This window comes from Amblyomma mixtum, chromosome 10 (assembly GCF_055824585.1).
Source record: "Amblyomma mixtum isolate Tamu chromosome 10, ASM5582458v1, whole genome shotgun sequence".
In the NCBI taxonomy this organism is placed as follows: Eukaryota; Metazoa; Arthropoda; class Arachnida; order Ixodida; family Ixodidae; genus Amblyomma; species Amblyomma mixtum.
In genome coordinates, this window is record NC_143021.1 from 170,040,429 (window position 1) to 170,055,283 (window position 14,855).

At 48.6% G+C, this 14,855-nt stretch overlaps 1 protein-coding gene and 1 long non-coding RNA gene across 2 annotated transcripts; one reads left to right on the forward strand and one right to left on the reverse strand.

The window, feature by feature from the left end:
- Positions 1 to 2,528: 2,528 nt before the first annotated feature.
- On the reverse strand, positions 2,529 to 7,460 carry LOC149327715 (uncharacterized). The gene has a single exon (XM_089564147.1). It carries the CDS (start codon positions 7,371 to 7,373, stop codon positions 6,192 to 6,194), a length of 1,182 nt encoding a protein of 393 aa, XP_089420273.1. The 5' UTR covers positions 7,374 to 7,460; the 3' UTR covers positions 2,529 to 6,191.
- A 215-nt stretch (positions 7,461 to 7,675) lies between these two features.
- On the forward strand, positions 7,676 to 14,433 carry LOC149327716 (uncharacterized). Its single transcript, XR_016286498.1, has 3 exons — positions 7,676 to 7,920; positions 8,041 to 8,729; positions 12,583 to 14,433. It is a non-coding gene; the product is annotated as an uncharacterized LOC149327716 (long non-coding RNA).
- The last annotated feature ends 422 nt before the right edge of the window (positions 14,434 to 14,855 follow it).

Consider the following 14,855-nt stretch of genomic DNA (forward strand, 5'->3'; position numbering starts at 1 on the left):
AAAAGAGAGCAGGCCAATTGGAAGTTCGTTTGGTTGCTCAATCGCCATATCTATGCGCACGTGTGTGAAAGAGGCTTGTTGATTTCCGAAATAGGCAACGAATTGCATGAAAAGTTTTAAACTTAACATCCGCTCTGTAAACAACAAAAGTGAATAAGTACAATCGATGTTTGAAGATTTCATGTTTTCCTTCGATGCCATTATGGTCACGGAAACGTGGTATCATGATGAATCCAGAAGTTACCTACATCTCGAGGATTACGATCACTTTGTCTTTAATACGTCCGGTCGAAGGGGGGCTCAATACAAGTTTTGAAGACGCGAAACTTAGCAGTAAACCAACAAAATCCACTCCAGACTGCGAGATACTAACAGTTGAGGGCGCAATATGTATGTTTAGCGTGTTTCATCGCCTACTCACTGGGAATTGCGATGAACCGCTGCCTATTTTGGAAAGTATTTTAGACCATGCGTCAGTGGATGAAAACACTTTCTTTCTGGTGGCGTCAATGTTGATATGATCAGTGCATCTACTGCAAGAGAATAAATTTTGACAATACCAGACATTTACGATTTTTGAAGCCTTGTTCAGGTATCAAGGCGTATAACCTGCTCGACTGCCACACCAATTGACCTGATCATCAGCAACGATGACACACGCGACTCAAGTGCTGGAAAAACTTTTTGCAATGTGGGCGGCCACCTTCCCTTGTTTGCGTTCGTTCCTGCGCACAATCCTTATCATATCGCAGAAGGGACGCGGGCATGTTACAGGCGAATTTACAGCACTGCTCTTGACCGTTTCCACACCGCAATAAGTGAAATAACGTGGAATGATGTTCTTTCATTAAACAATCTTTACGGGGAATAGACACCTTAATAACGAAAACCAAAACAGTTTATGACAACTGCTTCCCACTGGTATTTTCACGTTAACGCAAAGCTATGAAAGCCTGGATCTCAAGGGAATTACTGCTCAAAATAAAGAGAAAACAAGAGCTCTATGGACAGTTTTTTGAAATCCCGGTATCTCGCTGAACTGGAAGAGTATAAAAAATTTTGCAATCAACGAAGTCATGAACTACGCACCAGAAAGCTGCAATATTTCATTAATATTTTTTCCTACGCGGCAAATGCTAGTGAGAGCAACTCGTGGTACCAACTGAAAAAAGTTTTTGAATTAAGGCACGAATACTAACAATGAAAGCATAATGGAGGATGGTAAAGTCATCACTATTCTCGAATCACTTTACCGACCTTTAATCAACATTACAAGCGCCCTTTGTTGTTCTTTCTCTAGTCATGTATCATAATTATCAATCGCCGTGTGTTTCGGAGTCATAATTTTTGTAGCCTGTAAGAGAGCATGAAATAACTCTTTTTGCAAACCAGAATACAAGTAATACAGAGCGCAAAAAGGGTTTTCAAATCACTAATCAAGTCTTTATTGATATACTGAAGCGACTAGTGACATACATCAACAACCTCACCCTTTCTTCCGGCATCTTTCCCAAGCAAATGCAAATAGCCAACGTTGTTTCTGTTCACAAGGGTGGTGCGACAGCAGATTTAGCGAATTATGGGCAACTCTCCGTTCCTCCTGTGCTGGCGAAAGGCTGAGAAAAAAATTATGTGTGCTAGACTAAATTCATTCTTAGTAAAGCAACAAGTTCTATCCGACTGTAGGCGCGGCTTGTAGTGACGCGCTCTACTAGCCCCCTGTGGTTGGCTTCCCCGCGATGCTAGCATAGTTAGTTACCTTAACTAACAAGGGAGGCAACCGGTGTCGCAGGCACACAAGCGCCCCGGATGGCGGAGTTGCTGCGCGCGGGCGAGGAGGCCCTCTCCGGTTCGGGATTTCAGCGGACGTTCAGGCGCGACCCGGCGGCGCGAAGCGAATCCTTCTGGGGAGGAACGTATTTTGTTGCTAGCTGGCGTTATAAACTGCTGCCCTGCTTGTTTCAGCCGGGGTGTCGTTCTCTGGGAGCAAGGCTCGCCGTGGTCGGCGTGCGGCCGGTAGCGTACGCGACCACGGTTTTGAACTGTGTCAGCGGCGGATGAGCGGGGAAAGCGCATTTATCCCCCCCCCCCCCCCCAATTAAAACCCCGCATCTGGCTCCAAACATGGGGCCGGCTCTTGGGACATTGGATAACTGTCTCACCGTTTTGGGGAACGCTCTTTGTCCGGACTTGACAAGTGTTAGGCCTAGTTTGAGTACTGATCGCAAGGACCTGCGGCATGCTTCAACTTTGCGACATGCTCAGCACATTTTTCTTCAAAATTTTTTTTTTCTGGAATATCTTCAGCACCAGAACCACTTGTTTCCGCATCGAGAGAGTACGAGGCCTAGCGCCCGCGTAGTTGCCGAGCCCGAAGCGAATGAGCACGGAAGCCGAGTGGGTGCTGCCAGTTTTCTGTACATATTTTCTCTACTTTCTCTGTTTTCAGTCTGGGAGTCGCTGCTCCGGGAGCCATGTGGCCTGTGGACCACACGTGCCGCTACGGTCCCGATGGAATGCAGCTCGGAAGAGAGAGAAACAACTTTATTTGCTCGAGCTAAATACGACGTCTGCTTAGACGCCGTCGATTAGAGTGGTTCCCTCTTCACGGGACCCATATGCATCCCTGGCCTCCTGGCCCCTGGAGATCGGGACGAGCTGGTCTTCCACGGCGGGGCTGGTTAGCAAGGTCTCCCATCGCTCGGTAAGGGAGGATGAGGGATGGGGTGGGGTAGTGGGGCAGGTAAGAGGTGGGGGAATTTCCTTGATGAAGTTGCATACTCCAATGACATGTTGGAGCATGCCTAAGTCTTGCAGAAATCACATTCCTTCTGGTACCTTTCCGGGTACATCTCGTGTTGAAGGTAAGGGTGCGGGAAGGATCCTGCCTGCATCTGCCTGTAGATCGCTTGCTGTTCTCTGGTAAGCGATTTGTGAGGATCGGGGCCTCTCCGTCTTGTAATAGTTCGTAATTTCCTGATAACTAATAATGGACTGTGGCTCACCTGCCTCTGCCCGGTGTTCCATCTCTCGGGCGAACTGGTGGGCAAGCTCGTTGCCCTCCAGCCCAGAGTGAGCCGGTTTCCATATCAACTCAACTTTCCTTTCAGGAAAGTCGCGTTTACTTTTGAGAATTCCTAGTGCCGCAAGAGACACCCACCCCTTTCTGTTATACGCCTTTTGCGAGTCGGTGACAGTCCTTCCAACTTTGGGCTGCGCGAGTGAAACGCTATCGCGGCCTCTTCTGCCACCTCTGGAAAAGACGTCTCAATACAGGCGCAGGTTACGAGCATATCCCGCGTCGTAACTGCCAGCGTGGCTTTCGATGAAAACATGGGTAACGAAGCGTCTGAACAGAGTGACACCCTGTTCCTCTTCTTCTATTCTCTCTAATGTATCCGTCAAGGCCGCTATACGAGCCGCTTTGCGGCCGTCGTTACGACCAGGCCTCATGTTTCGAGGCAGCGGTTTACTCACGATTTTATGCGCCCACAACCTGGGTAACGGTCCCGTTTCCTTCCGGTCTGCCTCTTGCCAGCCCAACTTTGCAAGAACGCGACGTCCCGCCGAAGGTTGACTGAGCCGGACTCTTTGATTAGACAGATGAGCTTCTATTAACTCTTCAACGTCGTTGTGCTTGGTCATGCCGAGAAGCTTGTCGGTCGAATAATACGTCGGTATGCCCAGCGCCATCTTTGTTGCCTTGCGTATAATGATGTTCAACAGGTCCCTGTCTTTCTTGAGTAACTTCAGGTACGGCGCCGCGTAAACGATGCGCGACGTCACGAAGGTCTGGACGAGCGTCACTGCATCGTCCTCCTTGAATCTTCTTTTTCTCTTCGTTACTCTTCTGATCATGTGCGAAATTTGTTCCGTTGAAACCACGATCTTGGCGAGCGACGTCCCCGCCTTGCCGTTGTTCTGGAAGATGACACCCAGAATACGTGCTTGCGTGGTTGGCGTTATGTTCGCGCCGTCGATGGTGATGCGGACGTTTTCTTGGTCTCCTTTGTTTCTTCTTGGTTTGACGACGAGTAACTCCGACTTCTGGGGCGAGCAGCTGAGGCCGCACGATTGAGCGAACTCGTGCACGGTCTTTGCCACTCTCTGAAGGGTCTCCTCCATCCAACTCTCCGGCCCTGCCCTCGACGTCCACACGGTGATTTCGTCTGCGTTAAGAGCGTGATCTGTGCCCTCTATGTCTTGAAGCAAAGTCGGGAGAGGGAGGAGAGCCAGGTTGAAGAGAAGCGGCGAAAGAACTGACCATTGCGGGGTGCCTCTGTCTCCCAGGGCTATTGGTTTCGACTTCTCCAATTTTGATTGTTGCCGTTCTGTTGCTTAAGAAATCCTGCATATACTTGAAGTTGCGCTTTCCGCACCCCGTTTGGCGCAGGGTACGGAGGATACTTTCGTGTGTAACGTTATCGAAGGCCCCCTGAAGATCGAGCGCCAGGATAGCTTTTGGCTATGAGGCTTCGCTTGCTTGATAACTAGCTCGTGTAGTTGCACCAAGACGTCTTGCGTGCTCAGGTGCCTTTGGAATCCGTGCATAGTCGGTGGCATCTGATCAGTGACGTCCAAATGTCTCTGTAGTCTTTTGAAAACCATACGCTCGACCACATTCCCCACACACGACGTGAGGGAGATGGGGCGCAGGTTGTCGACGTGGGGTGGTTTCCCCGGCTTGGGAATGAAACGTACCTCCGCTTCTTTCCATTCTTTTGGAAACGAACCCTTCTCCCAGGACGCGTTGGCGAGGTTTAGCACTTCAGCTCGGCTTTTGTCGCTCATATTTTTTAGCATCTTGAATGTAATGCCGTCAATGCTTGGTGCGCTGCCTTGATTACTTTCATCGATGGCCGCAACCAGCTCCAGCTCGGAGAAGGCTTCATCCATCTCGACGTTGCTATCCCCTTCATACTCGGGAGTCGGGTTACCGCTCTTCTCGGTCTTGAGCTATTACGTGTGAGTTCACGAATGAGCTTCTCCCCGTCCCCGTCGTAACTGTAGATCGTTCTTGCGAGGTCTCGAGCGCATGCGCTCTTGCTTTTTAACGGATCTATGAGGTGCCGCAACAGCTTCCAGGTCTTCTTTGTAGACAGTGTGCCTTGCAGGTCGTCACAGATCTTCATCCAATTTTCTCTGCATAGCTGCTCCGCATACTCGGCCGCCTGCTTGTTGAGCGTATGTACACGTCTGCGAAGCTTCTTGTTATGACTTTGTCTCTTCCACCTGCGAGTAAGACTGTGCCTGGCCGCCCACATGTGGCTAAGGGAACTTTCGTAGTCGTAGTAATCTTCCGCGTAAATTTCTTTACAAACTCGCGTTGCTTTTTGGCCCACGCCTCATATGTCTTGGTCCTCGTCCTCGCCTTCACTGGCTGCGCTTCTACGTAACCGGTCCCAGTCTCTGATGTTGGCTTGACCCAGTTTCGCCTTGATGTCGGTCCCCCCGAGGGTTACACAAATGATGTCGTGACCTGAGCCAAGATTTGCCCCCGTGGTACGCCAAGTAACGTAGGGGTTCCCCCGAATTAACGTCAGATCAGGAGTGGTGTCTCTGACCGTGCTAGTGCCTGTCCTGGTCGGTACGCCCGGTTCATTAAGCACCTGCATGTCGTGATCCTCTATAGCTTTTACCAATTGGTTTCCTCTTTTCGACGAATATTTGTAGCTCCACATCGTGTGGGCCGCGTTGAAACCTCCTAGCACTAAAAGCGGTCTTGTTCTCGCTTCTTTAATGCAGTCGAATATGGTGCCTTGAAAGTCAATGACCCTGCAGGACGGTCGACAATAGGCATTCGTGACGAAAATGTTCTTGTCACCCCCCACTGTTGTGCTGTGAATTTCGATAAATGTATGTTCGCAGCCTCGCTGAGCGGTCACGTGCTGTGTGGCCGCCACGTTGCTGCGGACCAAGATCGCAGTACCCTTTTCGCTGGGGTCCGTATACGTAATGTATCCCGCGAGCTTGGCCCGGCCGTTGGTCTCTTGTAACGCTATGATTTCCGGCCTCTGGTCCAATTTATCGACGTAAAGTTGTAACTCCCCTATCTTGTTTCTAATACTCCTACAATTCCATTGAAGTAACGTCGCAGTCTCTGTCTGCTTTCCTTTAGTCTTCGTCATTGTGTACTTTTTTGAGCGGTAGAATTGCGCACGGAACCAACTTTTCGCGGCCTGACCCATAGATTAAGTCGTGGTGACTTCAATCTTGGCAACCGTGAGATGCTTATTTTTTGCATCCAACGTCATGACTCTAACGGAGAGTTGGCTGCATTTGGCCTCCACATTATCCCTTCTAACTGTTAGACTGTTTACTTGCGCAGACATGTGAGAAACTTGGCTGGAGATATGCGTAAGCATGCTCATGACCGACTCTATTGTCGGAGGAACAGCGGCCTCGACTTTCCCTTCCTGTACGGCAACAGCAGCCGTTTCTGTCGGTGGAGCTTGCGTCACAGACTGCGTCAACGCCGGCGGCGTGGTTGGCTTCGTCGCCGCCGGAACAGTGCTGGTGGTGTCTCTCTTGGGTACTTTCCTTTTAAGTACACTTACATCAGTATCACTGTTCGTTGTTCTACTGAGCGTCTCGATGCACTCCATCATTTCCTGAATCTGATCGTTTTGGCTCTTTATTGGATTATTCTGCCTCTCTATCATCTGTTTGAGTTCCAGACAATGTCTACACTCGTTGTCTTTGGAAAGGTGGGAGGAGCGAAGGGGAGGGAAATTGCTATTGTCGAGAGCGACGGGAGACGCCGCTGCCCAGCCCACCTGTTTCTCGGCGCCGTTGCTCCGCCGGGTCTTCGACTTGGAGCGCGAACGAGATTCGCGCCTGTGAGCCCCAGCTGCCGATGGTGACCTGGTATCGCTTCTCCCTCGCCTTGTCTGGGAGCGGCTGCGACGCCCGTCCAGCGCCTGCCACCCTGCCCCCCTTGGCTGCTGCACCTCTTCTCGTTTCTGACGTTCCCAACGCCGTTTTCGAACGACGTATGGTGTCTTCAGTCTCGCTTTACACTCCTTGTCCGCGCTGAGGTGCACGTTGCCCCCGCAGAGGCTGCACTTGAGGTTACTGCAAACGTGGCTTTCTTCGGGATTCTTCATGCCGCAACCACGGCATATCTTGTCTTCGGGGTTAGGACAAACGTCCATCCGGTGACCGAGGCGACCACACCGGCAGCACATATCGATCTGCTTGCGATACAGCGAACACTCGACCAGCAGGTTGCCGTATCTGATGTATTTCGGGACCTTGTCGCCGTCGAATGCGATTACCACCGTTGTCGTCTTGCTGATGCGGTTGGCTTGCAGAGCAGTAGGATTATACTCTTGAACGATATAGTCGTTGATTTCTTTAATAGTGTCCGTCATCGGAACACCCCTGATGACGCCCTTAACGGTGCCGTGGGGGGCGGTATCGTAGGCGCTTACTTGGTGTGCCGGGCCGCTGATAGTGAGGTTTCTGACTGCCGAGTAGCGGTCGGCGTTCTCTCAGTTAGGCGTACTGATAACGACTATGTTTTGCTGTTTGTTCCCGCAGATAACATTTTGCGCCACCTCCTCGCCACTCACCTTCGCCGCTGCGATGATAGCTCGGCTGCTCTCGATTCTAGACTCTTCCTCTTCCCCAAGGTTCAGGCCTCCCCTGGGACGCATGACGATCTTGATATCTTGCCTCGGCAACACAGGCATCCTCGCTGCCTTAAGTAGCTTGCTCTTGAAATTTTTCCGCTGCAGGCGACGATACCCGGCATCCGCCGGCCCCCCGTTCAGCGGCGTTAGACTTAGCGTGCTGTCTTGCTCCTGGGTCTTCTTCTCTCCGGCGACGCGCAAGCCAAACTTCTCGTAAACTTCCTCCGGCGTGATATCTTCACCCGCCACTTCGACAGCGCCGGGCGCTCCGACACCGTCTGATACGGTGGGTGCCGGGCGCTAATAAGCTGCTTCGTGCAGTGAGCGGGGCAGGACCTCCCCACAGAGCTGATGTGTACTCGCGGATGCGCGCACGTAACCCTTACCGGGGCTTTGTTTTATTCAGGGTCGATGTCACAATCGTAGGTCGGCCTAAGGCTTTTCGGAGTTTCCTGCACCTCGTCGGAACAGACACGACCACCGGACCGTAGTGCTGAGAGGGGGGCGCACTTTGCTGCCCGCTCGTTTTTATAGCCTCACATGAACTGAGAAGTCTCGTTTAACTCAATAAAGGGCTTTGTTCATCAACTTAGCGTTTGCATAACCACCAGACACGTTTTTCTAGCGAGGTAAGCATTGCTGCAAAAGGCCGTTGCGGACGCCGTTTCCCCTGCCGTGACCTATGTTAACGGCATGCGGAGTGTGTTTCGGAAATCTTGCAGATACAGTGGAGCCACCCAGGCTTGCAGTCCTCTGCACATCGTCTCGCTGCCGCCTTCTGCAACGGAGCTGCCTGTATCCTGTTCGGCGCATCCATCCGGGGCAGCTGTGGCGATAGCAGATAGCAGCCACCTCCGGCCGCTGTTACCCTGGCGACTACTGCAGAATCCTGGCCTGCAGTTGTCAACCGGCCTCCTCTTCGCGGGCCTGCGGACACGGAGCCGATGGGCCATGCGAGTCGTCCCAGCGGAGACCTTCACGCCGCCTTCGGAAAACCGCGGAAGTCTGCGTAGACGCTGTCGGTGTGACCTCTGTTGCAAGACTTGCCTCAAGTGCACGAAGACCAGGAGACTCCTCCATAGCTTGTACGTTCAGGTGCGTGTGTTTATTTAAGGTTGAGGGATGTGGGGATGCGCCCTACTCGTCCCTTGTGGTTGACTTCTCCGCGATGCACCCTCCCTAGCATAGCTAACAAACAAGAGATGGCGCCGGTGCCACAGTGACACGAGCGCCACGGGTAGCGTGGTTGCGGCGCACGGGAGAGGCGGCCCTCTTCGGTTCGGGATTCCAGCGGACGTTCACACCCGCTTTCGGCCGGCGGCACGAAGCGAAGCCTCGTTCGGATGAACGTTCTCCCGCATGTCGTCCCGTTCTGCCGCAGAATATACCGCGCCCTAGCGTGGGTGAACTTTGGCTCGTAACCGTCCTGGTGAGTCCGACAACCTCGATTCCTCAGCGTATTTTGTAGCTAGCTGGCGTTGAAGTTGTCGCCGCAATAAATGCCTTGTTTGTGTCAGCCAGAGTTTCTTTCCTATGTTTCCCTCAGGGCAAGGCCCGCCGTGGTCGGCGTGTGCCTGGTAGCGTACGCGACAACTTGGTGAGGTTCGGCGGTTTTGAACTGTGTCAGCCGCGGTTAAACGATGAAAACGCATCTATCCCCGCAATAAAAACCCTACAATGGTTCAGGCAAAAGACGTCGACAGAGATTGTATTAATTGAGAAAAAAAGAGCTAATAACATTTTCTTTTCAAGAAAGACAAATCGTTTGTGCAATTTATATTGATTTTCCGATAGCACTCGACGTAATCATAGCATGCAAAGATTTCACTAAGAATCTGGGCTATGCAAGAGATTCTTAGTGAAATCTTTTTAGGACAGTTTGACAAGCGCGTTGCAGCGTGCATGGAAGAGGAAAAGAGTATTGTGAAGTGTTTTAGGTACGTGGATGCCTTTATTGTGTTTATGCATCTTAAGAACGAGAGCGACAAACCACAGGTTGTAAAAAGTGTTCAAGAGATTTTCGGTGATTGTTCTGGCAAGCTGAGGTTCACGTACGAAGTTCCAGTGAACGGGTGCCTCCAGTTCCTCGAGCTATGTTTGATTTTTGGCAGTGGGCACATCTGTTGGTCGTACCAGCCGCGCACAAAAAATAAATTTTAGCGTATAATTCGGCCCATTCTAAATTAGTAAAACGGGGGATTGCAAAAAGTTGCCTGCGGGGTGCTCTCGAGAAGTCTTGGCAGCACAAGATTGAGGGCAGCTTGCAAATGCAAGTGCTCCGGTTGAAGAAGGCCGGTTTTCCTAAGGACACAGTGATGGCTGTGGCGGAATGCCTCCTTAAAGAAGTCGGGGCAGGTGGCCGCCCTGGCGTGGCAGCCGGAGGAAGTTCCAAAAGGCTCAGGAGTACGCCCATACCGTACGTGCACCAGCTTTCGCATCGGCTGAGGAAAGTCGGAGGGAAGTGCGGCGTCGACGTCATGTTCACTGCCCCCGAAAAGCTGGTGCGCATGTGCAAAGCCGTCAATGAGAAGAAGAAACCGGTCTGCACCACAAAACCACGAGTGCAAGTTCGTTCCGTGCACTGCTGGCATTGTATACCGCATGCCCCTCTCTGTGGTAGATGCTACGTGGGGCAGTCTGGACGCTGCCTAAATGAACGGCTACGAGAGCATCGCACGCTGGTGGATTCATTGGCGGGGGCAGCCATTTGGCCTCGCATTGTAAGCGGTGCGGGTGCGTACCGGCGTTTGATGCCACGTGTGTGCTGGGTAGGAGAGGAACGAGGTTAGGCCGTGAAATTTGTGAGGCTTATCACATCAACAGGGAAGGGGATAACTGTGACACTAGGCGTTTTCATCGATTTTTCAAAGGCTTTTGACACACTTAATCACACCACACTGCTAACAAAACTTGAAATTTATGGTTTCAGGGGCCCATTCCTTAGCTTAATCAAAAGCTATCGGCAGTTCAGGTGTCAGAGGGTTTCAATAAAGAACTGTCTTTCAGATAACTTACCCATTCATTCTGGTGTACCTCAAGGAAGCATTCTTGGACCTTTGTTATTTAATATTTACATTAACGACATAATAAATATTGACACCACTGCCCAATTCATCATATACGCTGACGACACTAGTCTGTTTTTTTACATCTGGTTGTGCAAGGGCCCTGTCGGCTCTTGCGAACGCTGCTTTAAGCGAACTCAATCGATGGAGTTCATTGCATTCACTGTCTATAAATAAAAGCAAGACAAAGGCTGTACTTTTTCAACCTAAAAACAAAAATGTCCACATTGACGGCCATTTGCAAATGGGTTCCTCGGTTATCAACATTGTGCCATCCATTCAGTGCCTCGGGGTCGTATTTCAAGAGAACTTACTTTGGAATCTTTGTACAGACTCAGTTGCTAACAAAATCGCTCTTGTTGTGGGAGTACTAAGGAAACTTCGATTTTTTCTTCCCTTGAGCGTGAAAAAGCTGCTTTACAACTGTCTCTTCCTGTCCCATCTGAATTGCTGCCATTTAGTGTCGGGAAACACCACGATGTCTAACATCACAAAACTTTATCTTTTGCAAAAGAAAGCAGTGCGCGCTATCGCTAATTCCTTACAGGACGCTCATACGCAGCCTTTTTCAGTGCCCTCAACTTACAACCGGTCACCTCCATATATCGTAGTACTTTACTCAAGCGTTTCACTATTGCAAAGAAACAGAACACCAAATTCTTCGAGCATTTATCTGTATTGACAATGAGTTCTAACATTTACAACACACGTCACAGAGAAACATGGTACGTTCCTAAAACGCGCACTAACTACGGTCAACAAATGTTACGCCACACACTGCCATCTTTGTTAAACTCATTAGAAACTTAATAACAACGTATCTCTCCTTGTATGGGCTCATTCTGGATTCCTTTTTTTGTTTTGTGTGCTTTGCTGTAGTGTACACTGACGCCATGAATGCCTAACCAATTTTCTTTGCTTGTTAGTAACTTATTATTTATGCTTGTGAATTTGAAAGCTATTTTATTTGTATAATTTTATGCTATACGCTTTCTGCTATTTAAATCCTTTCAGCATTCTATCATTCATTTTTTTTGTGCCCGTATTTATTTCTGTTATAGAATGATCACTAATGCTTTTTTTCGTTTATCCCTTATTGTATCTTTGCGTTCTCTTTATTGTGCATAGTGCCATTTCTGTAGGGGGTACAGGCCCCGTCAAGCCAAATCCATTTAGCTTTTTGTCTGCACTTTCGTCATCTGTACATGTATAGATGCAAATAAACTTGAATTGAATTGTGTCAGCACGACATCACTTGCGCTGACCAGGAAAGAAACCATGTATCTCCGAAGCAGTTTGCCACATTTTGATTAGTTTGTGCTTTTTAACTCACTGTGCGCATGTGCCACTGAAGTGCTTTTATGCACCTGTTTGTTGTAGTAAATCTTCAGTTGATGTTTAGCGCTCGTCCTGTCTCCTTCTCTGTCTTTGTCATAGTTTTATGCGCACGTCTTTTAATTAACTATGACACACCAACTAGCCCAGCTTTCCACCTTGATTGCAAGGATATTGGTAAACTGCCATTCATGATCTGAGAAAATCCGCCATATGCATGCGCTCCACCCCATTTTTATTCTTCTAGTTATTTCCCTCTCATGATCCGGATCTGCGGTCACTACCTGCCCTATGCAGACATATTCTCTTACTACTTCCATCACCTGGCTACCAACTGCGAACTGCTGTTCCCGTGCTAGGCTGTTGAACATTGCTTTGGTTTTCTGCATGTTAATTCTTTGCCCCACCGTTCTGCTCTGCCTGTCTAACTGATTGATCATGCTTTGCAGTTCATGTCCTGAGTGACTTAGCAAGGCAATGTCATCAGCGAATCGCAAATTACTCAGGTATTCTCCACTAACTCTTATCCCCAACTGTTCCCATTTCAGGCCCCGGAATACCTCCTGCAAGCAGGCAGTGAAGAGCATTGGCGAGATCGCGTCTCCTTGCCTGACACCTTTCCGTATTGGAATTTTATTGCTGAATTTACGGAGAACTATAGTAGCTGTCCAATCGTTATAAATATCTTCCAATATTTTCACATAGCACTCTTTCACACCCTGATTCCGCAATGCCTGCATGACATGTTCAGTCCAGTTCAAATATTCTTCAATATAAAATCTCAGAAAGTTTTCTGAACTCACTCGTTTCAGTGGTTTCCCTTAAACAACAAGAGCGACAGAGACGTCAGTATATTTTTCTCATGAAATAACACTTAGTTTGTTTTCTCAGCATTTAACATCAGCAGCAGAGCCAGGACGACAGACCCCGAAGCCATGTATCTGCTTGAGTTATTAAGCTTCTTATGCTATTTCGATGAAATAACATATTCGTATATTCTGCATATAAGAGTGTTGCGGGTATCTTTAAAACATCATTTATATACACCAAGAATAGGATTCGCCCTAAGATCGAGCCCTGTGCGACACCATACGTGACAATTTGCAAGCTAGATGTATTGTTCCCGAGGCCTACCAATTGAGAGCGATTCTTGGGGTAACTTTCGACCAAGTGCATTACCCCGAATACCATATAGGTCAAGGTTTGCAAAAAGACATTATGTTTTACAGAACAAAAGCCGTCGTGAAAACTCAGAATATTAAACATGTGTAAAGTTTGTTTCTTATGTTTGCAGTTATTTTTTCTTAATACTCAGTAAGGCAGACTCAAGTGACTTGCCTTTCTGAAACACGTATTTGTGCTCTGTTTTGATGCATTTATTAACCAAAAACCAAGCAAACATTGAATCGATTACGTGCTCTGCTATCTCTCAAAACAGTGGTAACACGGATACAGGTCGGCAATTGCCAAGGGCTGTTCGATCGCCGCATTTATGCACTGCGCAGACGCGTGCGATTTTCATCTTGCCTGGAAAGAACCCGTCTCAGAGAAAAAAGTTAAAGATGTGGGACAGAGGAACACATAAAATACATGACACTTCTTTCACTGCACGAACGGCGGTGTCATCAGGGCAGCCATCTTTCAGCTTCTCGACAACAGTACCGATTTCAAGCGGCGTCGTTGGCAGCAGAAAGTTGCTGTCGCCTATTTCGCCGGTAACAAATCAATGTTCGGGCTAGTTGTGCAGCTAGCCGATGTGTCAAAAGTTAGAAATTGATCATTTAATTTTTCGGCTAGGTTCGACCCTGAGTATGCAACACTGTCAATGCTAAGTTCCCGCAGTAAGGAGCTGCGATTTTTAGAAAGTACCGATTTCGTTAGCCTCCACGTTTTCCGGGAGCAGCTGTATGTACCTGCGATTGTTTAGATATAGTAAGCTGTGCTGGATTTCTTTTAGATCTGAAATCTATTTATTTCTGACTTTTTTATACTCATGCTAACTTATCCAAGTCCTTGGCTTCAATAAACACGTTGAATAATCCGTCCCGAAGCTTCATTCTTTTCAAAAATTCTTTTGTGATTCATGGCTTTCTGGCCTTGCGATATTTTTTTACCGAATTGGTGGGGAAAGCTGTATAGTGCACGTCGGTTATTTTGTCAAAAAATAGGTCATACTCCTCATTTGCATCCTCGGAGTGTAGAACATTGTTCTATTCTGCAACTTCCAGCAAATACGTAGTTCAAGTATTACATGATGACTGATATGAAAGAGGCCAACAGCCACAGAAACCAAGGGGCACAGGGAATTTTTAATTTATTTACTTATTTTGTGGTGCTGATCAATTTGGAATATTACTGAATATGTCATCGCTTAAAGCTAATTGATTAGAAAAGCAGAAGAAAAAACAACCACTGCCGCCGGTGGGATCCGAATCCACGACCTCCGAATTACGCGTCCGGTGCTCTACCTCTGAGCTACGGCGACGACTGTCAAATCTTCTCCTTCTCAGGAGAAGATTCACGTGCCACGTGCCCTTCTCAGAAACTATCACTCGTAAAGGCACGTCTATTTTGTGCGTTTTCGCGCTAAAAAACATGTCGAGGTTGCATTTTTCGAGTGATAGTTTCTGAGAAGGGCACGTGGCAGAAGAGCCTGGGGAAGTTTTTACAAAGTAACCTAGCTCACCTAACTATTGACGACCCTTATCAGGTAAAAAAGTCGGAAGAAGTAATTGAATTTCTAAAAACAGACCAGGCCAAGCCCCTACGCGCATTTTCCATTGATGTAAAAGACCTATATTATTCCATCCCTCATGACAAG